General features: G+C 35.7%; 2 protein-coding genes across 2 annotated transcripts; both read right to left on the bottom strand.

The window, feature by feature from the left end:
• On the bottom strand, positions 1-3,546 carry LOC107963914 (4-coumarate--CoA ligase-like 7). Its single transcript, XM_016900462.2, has 6 exons — positions 2,102-3,546; positions 1,604-1,793; positions 943-1,088; positions 662-729; positions 444-546; positions 1-339 (listed from the first exon to the last, which is right to left on the bottom strand). Exons 1-6 carry the CDS (start codon positions 3,116-3,118, stop codon positions 226-228), a joined length of 1,638 nt encoding a protein of 545 aa, XP_016755951.2. The 5' UTR covers positions 3,119-3,546; the 3' UTR covers positions 1-225.
• Positions 3,547-10,636: 7,090 nt separating this feature from the next.
• On the bottom strand, positions 10,637-11,357 carry LOC107887525 (uncharacterized mitochondrial protein AtMg00810-like). Its single transcript, XM_016811785.1, has 2 exons — positions 10,865-11,357; positions 10,637-10,749 (listed from the first exon to the last, which is right to left on the bottom strand). Exons 1-2 carry the CDS (start codon positions 11,355-11,357, stop codon positions 10,637-10,639), a joined length of 606 nt encoding a protein of 201 aa, XP_016667274.1.
• Positions 11,358-11,833: the final 476 nt, after the last annotated feature.

The raw sequence follows: 11,833 nt of genomic DNA, 5'->3' as shown, positions 1-11,833 counted from the left end.
TCTCAGCAATGATGTTCATCTTCCATATACATACATAAAATGCACAAAACAATGGTTTACAACACAAATGATGTTTTCGAGGAACTGAAACATTTATTGACCCAATAATCTGTTGTTCGTTGTAATTTTACCCCAATAATATAGTTACAAATTTAGACAAAGACAGCTTTAACTTAACCACTAGTTTGTATTCATGCTATGTGCCTAAAACAGAATTATAGAATTTCACATTTTGGATCTTACTTTGGCTATAAGTTCTCTCCTCAGGATTTTCCCTGATACCGACTTTGGGACACTGCTTATGAATGTCACCTTCCTTAACCTTTTGAAAGGTGCCACCTGCAAAGGTGAAAAACAGCTTCGGTTTTATAAGGTCTTCCTATTTCATTGGAAGGGAAAAGACTTCACTTAAAAATGGCTATCGATTTATTTGGATATCGTACCTGTTTAGCAATAAACTTTTGAACATCTTCTTCGGTTAATGAACTGTTGGGTGAGCGAACAACGTATGCAACTGGGACCTCACCAGCTTCATCATCAGGATATCTGTAGTGTGATGAAATATGTGTTAACTCCCAATGATGTCTTTACAAGGAAGAACTCAGGTATTTTCCCAGATTTAGATAATGCAAACAGTTAAAATTTTTTGGGTATAACTTACGGGATAGTGACAGCATCCAGTATTTCAGGGTGAGATACAAGTAGACCTTCAAGCTCTGCTGGTGCAATCTGGTGAGTAATTTATGAAGCAAATCAAAAGGCTTTAATTTAGAAAGAAACACATTAAATCATACACATATTAACTTTGGGATCACCACAAAGACTTATATATATAGATAGTTAAACCAGAACACTACAGCATAAGAACTGTCTATGCAACTATAACTGTTACGTGAAAACGAGCATTCAACGTAGAACCAATTGGCAATTGAAATACGTTACCTGGAAACCTTTGTACTTGATCAACTCCTTAATTCTGTCAACAACATAGAGATAACCGTTCTCATCGAAGTATCCAAGATCTCCGGTATGTACCCAACCCTTTTCATCTATTGTCTGTTTAGTTGCCTCAGGATTGTTGAAGTATCCTGAAAATAGTGATTGGAAATTGCAGTGTCAGAGAAAATAGCATAAGTACAAGAAAATAAAAATATATTGCATTCATACAAATACAGGTATAGGTAGATTACTATGTATTGACTTAACCAATGACTGTTCATGATCCCGTAATTGAATCAATGTACCAAACTAGAGGAATGTTATGGTAAAACTTCATTTGAATGATGTGGTAGAAAGCAACATGATTGGCTGTGGATGACGAAGCCCACCACTTTCCTTTAACCATTTAACTCTTGTGCTTAGCTGATTTAACTGTTAGCATAATACATGCACCTTTACTATATCACAAATCAAACTCTTAACAGACCACAAATAAGGGTTATTAAGAATTTTACCGATCTGCATATGAGATGCAAAGCTAGAAGTTATTGTTATCATATCAAAGAGGCTGAATGATTAGCATATACAAATAGCTGGATGTTATTTATACCAAAAGATCGATCTTCTTTTATTTCCACAGGAACTAAGAAGCAAGTAACGTTACCTTGCATCATATTATGCCCTCGAACCCATATTTCCCCTAATTGTTTTGGAGGAAGAGGCTCTGGATTCTCTGTACTGACTATCTGAGCTTCAATACATGAAGCAAGCAGTCCAGCTGAGCCAGTATGTCGGACACCAAATGCGAGATTCTCCATCGAGATAATCGCACAGGTTTCAGTCATTCCATAGCCCTGAAAGCAAAGAAAGCCTTATTAGGAGAAGGCAGCTTCTCTACTTCCAAGTTATTCCAAAAATCCAAAGAATCATGAACTTGGAACAACTTCCAAGCAAATACAATTACAAATCCTACTTCATATATGCTAACAGGCTAGTCACCATTCATTGGTTCCCATGAGAATGTTGCCCAAGATATCAATTTGGATTGAAAGCAACAGTGACTAATACAATATGGATATTTAACTGAACATTTTTATGCATGCAAAGGACCATATCAGCTTTCAGATTTGAAATGCTTTCCCCATTAAGACAACTAAATTACCTGCATAACAACCGCTTGAGGGAACTTCTGTGCACACTCCTCCATCAACTCTTTTCCCAAAGGTGCAGCACCAGATCCAATTTGCTTCAATGAGGAAAGATCAAACTTGTCAACCACATTCTGCTTAGCCATAGCAAGCACAACAGGAGGCACAACCCACAAATGGGTGGCTCTATACTTCTCCACATTCCTCAAAAACATCTCAAAATCGAACTTCGCCATTGACACCAAAGCATTTCCCATCTGTACCTGCGCGTACACCATGACAGCCAATCCAAACACATGAAACATAGGCAAGATGCACAAGTAAACCCGGTGGATATCCCCTGCAAGTTCTTGATCCTTTGTCACCATCAAAGATGATGCAATGAAATTCCCATGTGTCAGAACAACACCTTTACTGACACCCGTCGTCCCCGAAGAGTAAAGCAGCACTGCTGTATCGGTCTGCTTGACGGAAACCGAGGGAAACTCTGTTACGTTACCCGCTATATCAAGAAGATCATGAAAAGAAAGGATTTTTGGAGTGCTTTTTGCATTAAATCCTTGTTGGTTCCGTTTAGAACCAAGAAAGATCATAGGGATGTTGAAATCTTTAACTTTGTTGAACAATTCAGGGACGGTGACAACAAGCTTGGGGTTGGAATCTTTGAGTTGTTTCGAGAGTTCGTTAACAGTGTACATGGGGTTGGCAGTTGTAGCAATGGCGCCAATGGCTGTTATGGCAAAGAAACAAAGAGGGAACTGAATTGAATTTGGCGCAAAGATCAATACTCGGTCGCTTTTGTTGATACCCAGATTTAGAAATCCATGGGAGAGCTTGATGACAGTGGATTTCAACTGAGAGAAAGTGAGGGTTTCCCCAGAATCTGCATCGATGAGCGCTGCCTTGTCAGGGTAACAAGACACGTTCCTCAACAGAAACGAAACCATTGAAAGATTTGGTTCCTTGGGAAAATCTACCGGTGGCCTTAAAGACCTGTAAATCCCATCTCTTCCATACCCAGATTTCTCCATCAAAACCTGATCTTTGAGCTTCGATCCTTTTGTGATTCTTTTAGATAATGAAAGCCGGAAGCTTGGAATGGATTAATAACAAAATAGTGTAGGGACTAACAATGTATGGAAGATCATTTGGTTGAAGAAGCAACGGCACATGGGGACAAGTTGAAGAGAAAAGACACTAATGACAAATGACCGATGAAGGATATGTGGACAAAATTAGGCAATAATTTCATGTTTTTCAACCTACAGACAATCCTGTGGATATCTTCAGAGGTTGACTTCGTTACGCAGCCGACTCAAATGAGGATCGAAAGGTTGGATTTCCCCTTCTTCTATAAGTTTGGAAGAAAAAGAAAAAAGATGATACGGTAACTTACTTGAAAAAGTCCAACGTTGTCTCCGTTCTCATCAGAGCCTTAAAAGTACAATGGAGTTGGATCTATTCGGACTAAAAGTGTATTTTATTTTTTATTTAAAAATAAATAAATTATTTTTTATGTTAATTTAAAGAGTAAATTAATTTTTTATTAAATAATTAAATAATAATTATTATTAAAAATTGATCTTTTACATCAATACGTAGGTTCGTTGTTAGGGGTTGTTTGAGAGTATAACCGTCTAAGGGCCAAAATTAAAAGAGGCTTAAAAAAATATTTTTTCATTTTTTAATATGAGAAAGAAAATTTTTAGACTAAAATAAATTAATTAAATACTTAGAGCTTTTAAATTTTAGCCATTAATGCTTTATCTCTTAGGGCCTCAACTTTTTTTAGTTTTTTATAGTATTATATTTTATAATTAAAAAAAAGATTTAATTTATTATTTCATCTAGAGTCCCAAAAATGTCAAGAACGGGCCAATCAGAATAAGATACATATGACACATTACGTGTCATTGTCTAATTATTTTATCAATTACATTAGGTTTTAATAGTACAAATTAATAAATTTTTTAATAAAAAAGCTAACCTAATTTCCAATTTAATGTGTAAAATTAAATTTATTAAATTTTTAAATAAAAAATAAAAAATAATTTAACTCTGAATACAATAACCTCTTTATATTTTTACACCTAAAAACTCATTTCTTCAGATTTAAACTTTAAAATAGTCAGCAAAAAAACAAACGGAAGTAAAAAGAAAAAAAGTCAAAAGCATAATAGTCAGTTTCACATTGCTGTTACATAGTATTCAAAAGTTACATTTGGAAAAAATAATTTATTTGAAAAGTATTATAGAAAAGTACAATTGATTAATATTAATTTTTATTCATTACATGATATTTAAAAGTAAAAATTCATAAAATAACAAGTGTTATTAATTTGATGATAATAATAATTAAATTAATTAATTTAAATAATATTTATAAATTACATATTAAATATTAGTATTATTATAACAATTATATTATACAAAATTTAGTTTCTTTTAGATCATTTGTTAGCAACGTGGATGTTGATAAATATGCCAAACACTAACAATAATTTCATAACGAGAAATTAATACGTTTTTTTTTGTGTGTGTTTGTGAGAATAAAGACGAAAACACAAACATTTTGCTTTAGATTTAACGATGAGGCTATCTTTGAATAAATTTGTAGTTCCTAGTGTCACGGGCTAAAGTACAAAGTCCGTGACTAGGGCACAAGATGCGCCCATGGAAGTCGATGGATTAGATGGGGATCATTTAGCCCATGAGAACTAGCACTATTCCAAGAACTGTTTGAGAAGCCTGTCAGATTGAAGCCTGGTTGGCCCGATAATGAAGATATGGCAACATAGGTTATTTTTAGTAAGTAAGGGAATCATTTCTTGTAGATTTGATATGATATGATGTAATCTTGTAAATCTCCAAAATTAAGGGATAGGCTAATCTCGTTCGTCAATGTAATTGGATCTTGATTGTCTGTTTTGGGGGAGCTCAACAATAAATAGAGAGCCCCCCTTACTTGTAAATCATCCATTGTATGTTGAATTCTTAAGAGTAATAAAATTATTTAAGTATTTACTCAAACACTTTGTGTGCATTCTTTTTTTGGCTTTCTGTTGTTCATTTGTAACTTCTTTTGGCACAATCGCTTTCGCTATACAAATTGGTGCCTTAGAGGAATTCTAAAGGAATCCTCACTTTTGGGAGTGAAGGCTGATTTATGCGAGTTTGGAGCGAACGGATCGCCTAAGGTTGCACGGATCGTAAGACGAAAGATCTAGCCCCGTGACAAGTGGTATCCGAGCTATTGGTTCGAAGGCACCGTTGAGATGTCGCAATAAGTTGTTGATTAGAATGAGCTAATGCAGACTCGTGGAAGGGCCAGAAAAGCAAGTTGCTCAAGGGACATACTGACAGCCTTGTAAAATCGAGTCGATAATCTCGAGGAGTCCGTAGGGAACATGAATGAGACGCTTGAGTTGGTCGAGGGATGCACAGATGGGTTTGACTCAATGGAAGAGCAACTCAGAGAATTTGTGTTGGATTCTCAGTGCCAATGCGGAAAAGATGAATGAATTAGTCAATTCCACTACGGAAAAACTAGCAGAGAGGGATGAGACTCTTGAGGATATGGTGTTAACCAAGAAGAAGGAAATTGAAGAGCTTAAGGGAGCTCATGATTTACAAAGTTGCTTTGAGTAAGGGAATATTGTCTTCGAGGCCGAAGCAACAAGTAACAGATGTTCCTAAAGCAAAGAAGTTCAAAGGTGCAAGGTTCACAAGGGATGTAGACAACTTATTGTGGGAAATGGAGCAATAATTTTGAGTTTTGGGCATCGAGGATGACGACATTTAGGTAAACATTGCTTCAATCTATTTTACTGATGTAGCTTTCTTATGGTGGCGTCATAGGTCTACGGATGAGAAACGTGGTGAAAACGCGATTGGGACTTAGGAGGAGTTCCAAAGAGAGTTGAAGAAGCAGTTTTATCCACAGTATACTGATAAGAAGGCTTGGATTAAGTTGTGCCATCTTACGCAACAAGGTACTGTTCGGGCATTTAGCGAGTTGATGCTTCAAATCTTTGACTTGAGCTAGAAAGAAACGTTCTATTGGTTCGAAGATGGGTTAAATCCGTGGGCAAAGCATAAGTTGAGTAGGCAAGGAATCACCGAACTTACTGTAGCCATGGCTAAAGCAGAGCCCTTTGTTGAGTTTGGTCCAACGAAAGACAAGTTCGAGTCGTTTAAGCCTAATAGAAAGGGCAATGGTAAGAGAAACCATGAGGAGGGTAAAGAGGGACATAACGATGATGGCAACAGTACCGATAACACAAGTGGCAATAGGAAACCATGAGATACGAATCAGGGATCTAACAGCCCAAGGGACAAGAGGAAGATGATAAAATGCTTTCTTTGTCAAGGACCACATATAGTGTGAAAATGTCCGAAGAAATCAATGATTTTGGCTATAAAAAAAGTGAGCTAAAGGAAGAGGCGAAGCTTATTGAGAAAAAGACATCGAGTAAGAAAAGGAATAGTGAAGAAGGGTTGATGTTTGTAGACATCAACATTGCAGGTTAAAAAAAGAAGTGTTCTTATCAATACGGGAGCATCGAACTTGTTCATATCAGAAAGGCTGTGGAGAAACTTGGACTCTCAATTAAGAAATCAAATAGAAAGATCAAGATGGTAAGTTTTGAGAAGGCCTTAACTGTGGGAGTAGTTCGTCATGTGGAGCTACAAATCAACAAATGGAAGGGCAATGAAGGCTTTTGTACTTGGCTTAAACTTTCTTGACAGGATTCAGATAGTTCTGTAGCCATGGGCCAATCAGTCACTGGTCCGTTATCAAGCATCGGGATAAGAAGGTTGGGACCAATGTGTTGTCGTCAATCCAACTAGTCGAATATGTTTAGTATGGGAGAAACATTAACTCGATAGAACGGAATGCTACGAAAGCCCCTTCAGAAAAGTTAGTGGAGGATGGGACCTATATGAGACCTATGAGGTCTACTGTGTAACCGTCACCTTTAGGAAATATGGGTTGTGTATCGGACTTCGAGAGGAAAGAAGCAATACAAAAATAGTCGAAATGAGTAAATGCTGCGGGAAAGGTACATTACGAATACTCTGATAGTGTTTTGAATTCTAACTTGTTGACTTGACAAGATCGTAGGGGATATGAAGCCAATATGTGAGAGTCCAGGGGAGTCTAATGGGAACAACTAAAAAATAGGGCAAGCTAGAGTGGAGACTTCTTACCAATGAGATGTACCAACGAGTATAACGGTTCAAGTTAAGAGGCAACGAAAGCCGAGGCAAAGGTTTCGAAGGAAGGGATGACCCGACCACAAGACAAGTCGGGAAGAGTCTAAGGAAACGAGAGAGTTCCAAGGTGAATTAAGTCTATGCCATTCGAAAATCGCAACGAAGGCGTTACGAAAATGGGTGGGGAAAATGTCATGGGCCAAAGTACAAAGCCTGTGACTATGGCACAAGATGCACCCCATGGAGGTCGATGGATTAGATGGGGATCATTTAGCCCACGGGAACTAGCCTGATTCCAAGAACTGTTGGAGAAGCTTATTAGATTAAAGCCTGGTTGGCTCGATAATAAAGATATGGCAACATAGGTTATTTTTAGTAAGTAGAGGAATCATATCTTGTAGATTTGATATGATATGATGTAATCTTGTAAATCTCCAAAATTAAGAGATAAGCTAATCTCGTCCGTCAATGTAATTGGATCTTGATCGTCTGTTTTGGGGGAACTCAACTACAAATAGAGAGCCTTCCCTTCACTTGTAAATCATCCATTGTATGTTGAATTCTTAAGTGTAATAGAATTATTTGAGCATTTACTCAAACACTTTGTGTGCATTATTTCTTTGGCTTTCTGTTGTTTATTTTGTAACTTCTTTTAGTACAATCGCTTCTGCTATACAAATTGGTGCCTTAGAGGAATTCTAAAGGAATCCTCACTTTTGGGAGTAAAGGCTAACTTAGGCGAGTTTGGAGCGAACGGATCACCTAAGGCTGCACAGATCGTGAGACGAAAGATCTAGCCTCATGACACTAGGACCATTATTTGAGGCATGGGTAGAAAGGATATACTCTTGATTTAGCAAAAACCCTTTGCTTTTATTTCTCGATTTAGTTTGATTATTTGTTAAATTGGTTGTTCGTTGATTGATTAATTTTTTGTCAGATGAGGTTGATGATTATTTTTGATTAATTGGTTGTTCTTTTATATCAAAATGTTTAATACGTTAAAATTGATATCTCTAGTGGAAAATCTAGAGAAACGAGATTGAGAGGAGAGTTTATTCTTGATAATTCGATATAATTGTACCAAATAATGAGATCGAGAGAACTTAATTGGAAATTCTGAATTAAGAAAAGACCAAGAGAATAATTTTATTGATAATTTAAATTTAGTTTCAATATATTTTCATATTTGGTTTGCACTAATAATTTTTTACTCGATTAGATTAGTAATTGCTTAGCTCGTAATTAAGTTAATAAATACATCTACCAATTTAAAAATCTATTAGGTTCAATCATCTGAATATTTCCATATTTTATTGTAAAAATTTTTATATTACAACTCGACGTTGTACGATTGCAGTTAAAACAGTTTTTCTAATTGTTATATATTTTCATTGTTTTCTAGCACGCAATGCAACGATCAAACCTATATGTGGAGAAATAGGTCCCACCTCTTGACCATTTAAAGAGATCTAATAATTAACTGTAGTGACACACATCATGATCTAGTTCACCCACAATCTAGAAAGACTCATTTTTCGCATTGTAAACCAAATAAAATTCCAATCAATATGGACATACTCTTTACTAACATCAAGCTCCTGAGCTATCTCACCCACCTTACCACAACCTTTGTTCTTCATGTAGTGGATAAGCTCAGAAGCGATTAAAATGTTATTCATGATCAGACGTACCGGAACAAAGTGAATTACATAGGAAAAATGATGGAAGGCTGAATTTCCTTAAAGCGATTTGCAAGAACTTTAGCCACTATCTTGTAGAAAATGTTGCATAGCACAATGGGCCTCAAATCTTTTAAGCTATTACGTTTATCCTTTTTTAGGAATAAAAATAATCAAATTTTCATTAAGAAAATCATGAAAAACACCATTATTTAATTATGAACAACATTGATAAAAAAAACATTAGTACCTAAAATAGACCAACACCTTTGAAAGAATCCCATATTCATTCCATCATGTCTTGGAGTTTTATTGGGTTCATGCTCATAATCGCATCAAAAAATTCCTCAATACAAAATAGGGCAACAAGAGACTCATTCTGGTTATAAAAAATGTAAGCAAGAAGATTGAAGAAAACAATGAAAAAAAGTCGAATAATGTGAGAATAGATTAGGAAAGTACCTCTAAATTATATTGCACATCCCATTGGAATTAGTTTACATCCTTTATCATAATTGTAAAGCATACGAATATGATTGTCTTTCGTCCATTTAGAAGCTTGGGCATGAAAGGACTAAGAGTTAGCTTCTCTATGTTTCATCCGACAGATTTTTTGACTTATGTTTTCAATAGACCTCTTCTCAAGCTAAAAGCACATTTAATTCCAAATGTAGGTTCACCAAATCAAGTGTATTAGAATGTTGCATTCGGGTTGCCTTAATTTGATTTTTCAAATTATTGATGCATGATTTATAATTTTTACTTTAATTACTTTTCCATTCCATGAGTCGTTCACCACTAAACTGTAACTTGGACATAACATCATTTGAAGGCATTCATACCAGCTTGAGTTTATAACATCCCTAAAGCTTCTTCGCAAAACCACATATTTTAGAAATAAAATTTATGAGCATGGCAGACCAGCATCTATTTACTTGTAACAAGCTTGTTGGATCTTAGTAAATAGAATAAGAACTTTCGGCTGAAACTTAAGATTTAAGCTACAATATCTTGATGAACAAACAAAGAAATTAAGCTTAACCTATAAGAATAGAATGCTTAACAGAAAACCAAAAGAAGAAAAATAGTTTGCTGAAAGATTCATCATCATTTCATTTAGAGAAAAAAACATTACATATACCAAGTAATCAGCTTGTCAAAAAATGAAAATGTTACCTAAACATACCTAACTCCACTAACACATTGTTGAACTTAGAAAAAACATTGCTTGCACTCTTGGTTAAGCTGATTTATCAAATCTATCAGTACAGAATTACATCAAGCATGTCACTAACTTAGTTCTAATCTAACTAAGTAACAAAGCATTAATTGAAAAGTAACAAAACAACAGCATATGCTTCAACTGCTACTTGCATGGCTTGAACTGCTTTGGTCTGCATGTAAGCCATCTTCTAACACTCCTCATTGGCTTGCATGCTGCAAACTCCTAACTTGGCTCTCAAATTCTTGAACCTTAACACATAAAGAGGTTTTGTTAAGATATTTGCTAACTGATCTTCAGAACTGCAATGAACCAGTCTGATTTATTGAGATTGTTCCATTTCCCTAACAAAATGAAACTTGATCTTAAAATGCTTTGTTTTCCCATGAAACACTGGATTTTTTGCAATTGCAACAGCAAGTTGGTTATCACATTTGATTTCTGTTGCTTCTCTTTGGTGCAAATTCATATTTGCCATGATCTTCCTTAACCAAATTACTTTGGTTAACAGCTCTTGCAGTTGCTACATATTCTGCCTCAGCTGTTGATTGAGAAATAAGAGTTTACTTCTTTGAAGTCCAGCAAAAAATAGCCAACTAAGGGTAAATAGATACCCTGAGGTGCTTTTCATGTCATCTATTGATCCTGCCAAGCACTGTCAGCAAAACCAATGAGCTTCATACTGTCAACCTTGGTAAACATCATCCCAAAGCTCAAAGTGCCTTTAATGTACCTGAGAACTCTCTTAGTAGCTTGAAAATGGTTTACATTGTAGCAGTGCATGAACCTAGATAAGAGACTGATTGCAAACATTATGTCTAGTCTTATAGCTGTCAAGTAGAGCAGACGTCCAACTAGGCTCCTATAGGTTGACTTATTCACTTTCCCGAAATCACATTGGCTTGTTAACTTTTCTTCAATAGTAACTAGAGTACTAGTTGCTTTACAGTTTTGCATGGAGAATCTATTAAAAATTTTCAAAGCAAATGCCTTCTGGCTTAAAAAAATTCCTTGCTGAGTCTGAAACACTTCCATGCTAAGGAAATAAGACATTTCACCCAAATCTGATATTTCAAACATGCTCTCCCTTTTGCCTTTGAAATCTGATAGTACATTTTTGTTTTCACCTGTTACCAACAAGTCATCCATATACAGGGAGACTATAAGTAGTTTTTCTTCACCTTTCTTTTTCACATACAGTGTTGGCTCACTAATGCTTCTCTCGAACCCCAACCTTATTAGGTAGGTGTTGATTCTGTCATACTAGGCTCTTGGTGCCTGTTTTAGGCCATACAAGGCTTTTCTTAGCTTGAACATTTTGTCTTTTTCACCAGCAACCTTAAAACCCTCTAGCTATTCAAAAAATATCTCATTATCAAGAAAGCCATTGAGGAAAGCAAATTTTACATCAAGTTGATGTATTTTCCAATATTTTTGAGCAGCCAATGCAACCAGTAGTCTGATTGTATCAAGCCTAGCCACTGGTGCAAATGTTTCAAAGTAGTCAATTTCATACTTCTGACTGAATCCCTTCACTTCTAACCTTACCTTCAGCTTGTTCAAAGTTCCATCAGCATTATGCTTAGCTCGAAACACCCATTTTACTCTTATGACCTTCCTATGAG

Source organism: Gossypium hirsutum, chromosome A03 (assembly GCF_007990345.1).
Source record: "Gossypium hirsutum isolate 1008001.06 chromosome A03, Gossypium_hirsutum_v2.1, whole genome shotgun sequence".
In the NCBI taxonomy this organism is placed as follows: domain Eukaryota; kingdom Viridiplantae; phylum Streptophyta; class Magnoliopsida; order Malvales; family Malvaceae; genus Gossypium; species Gossypium hirsutum.
The sequence above is the reverse complement of the archived record's forward strand: the minus strand, read 5'-3'. Positions and strand labels throughout refer to the sequence as shown.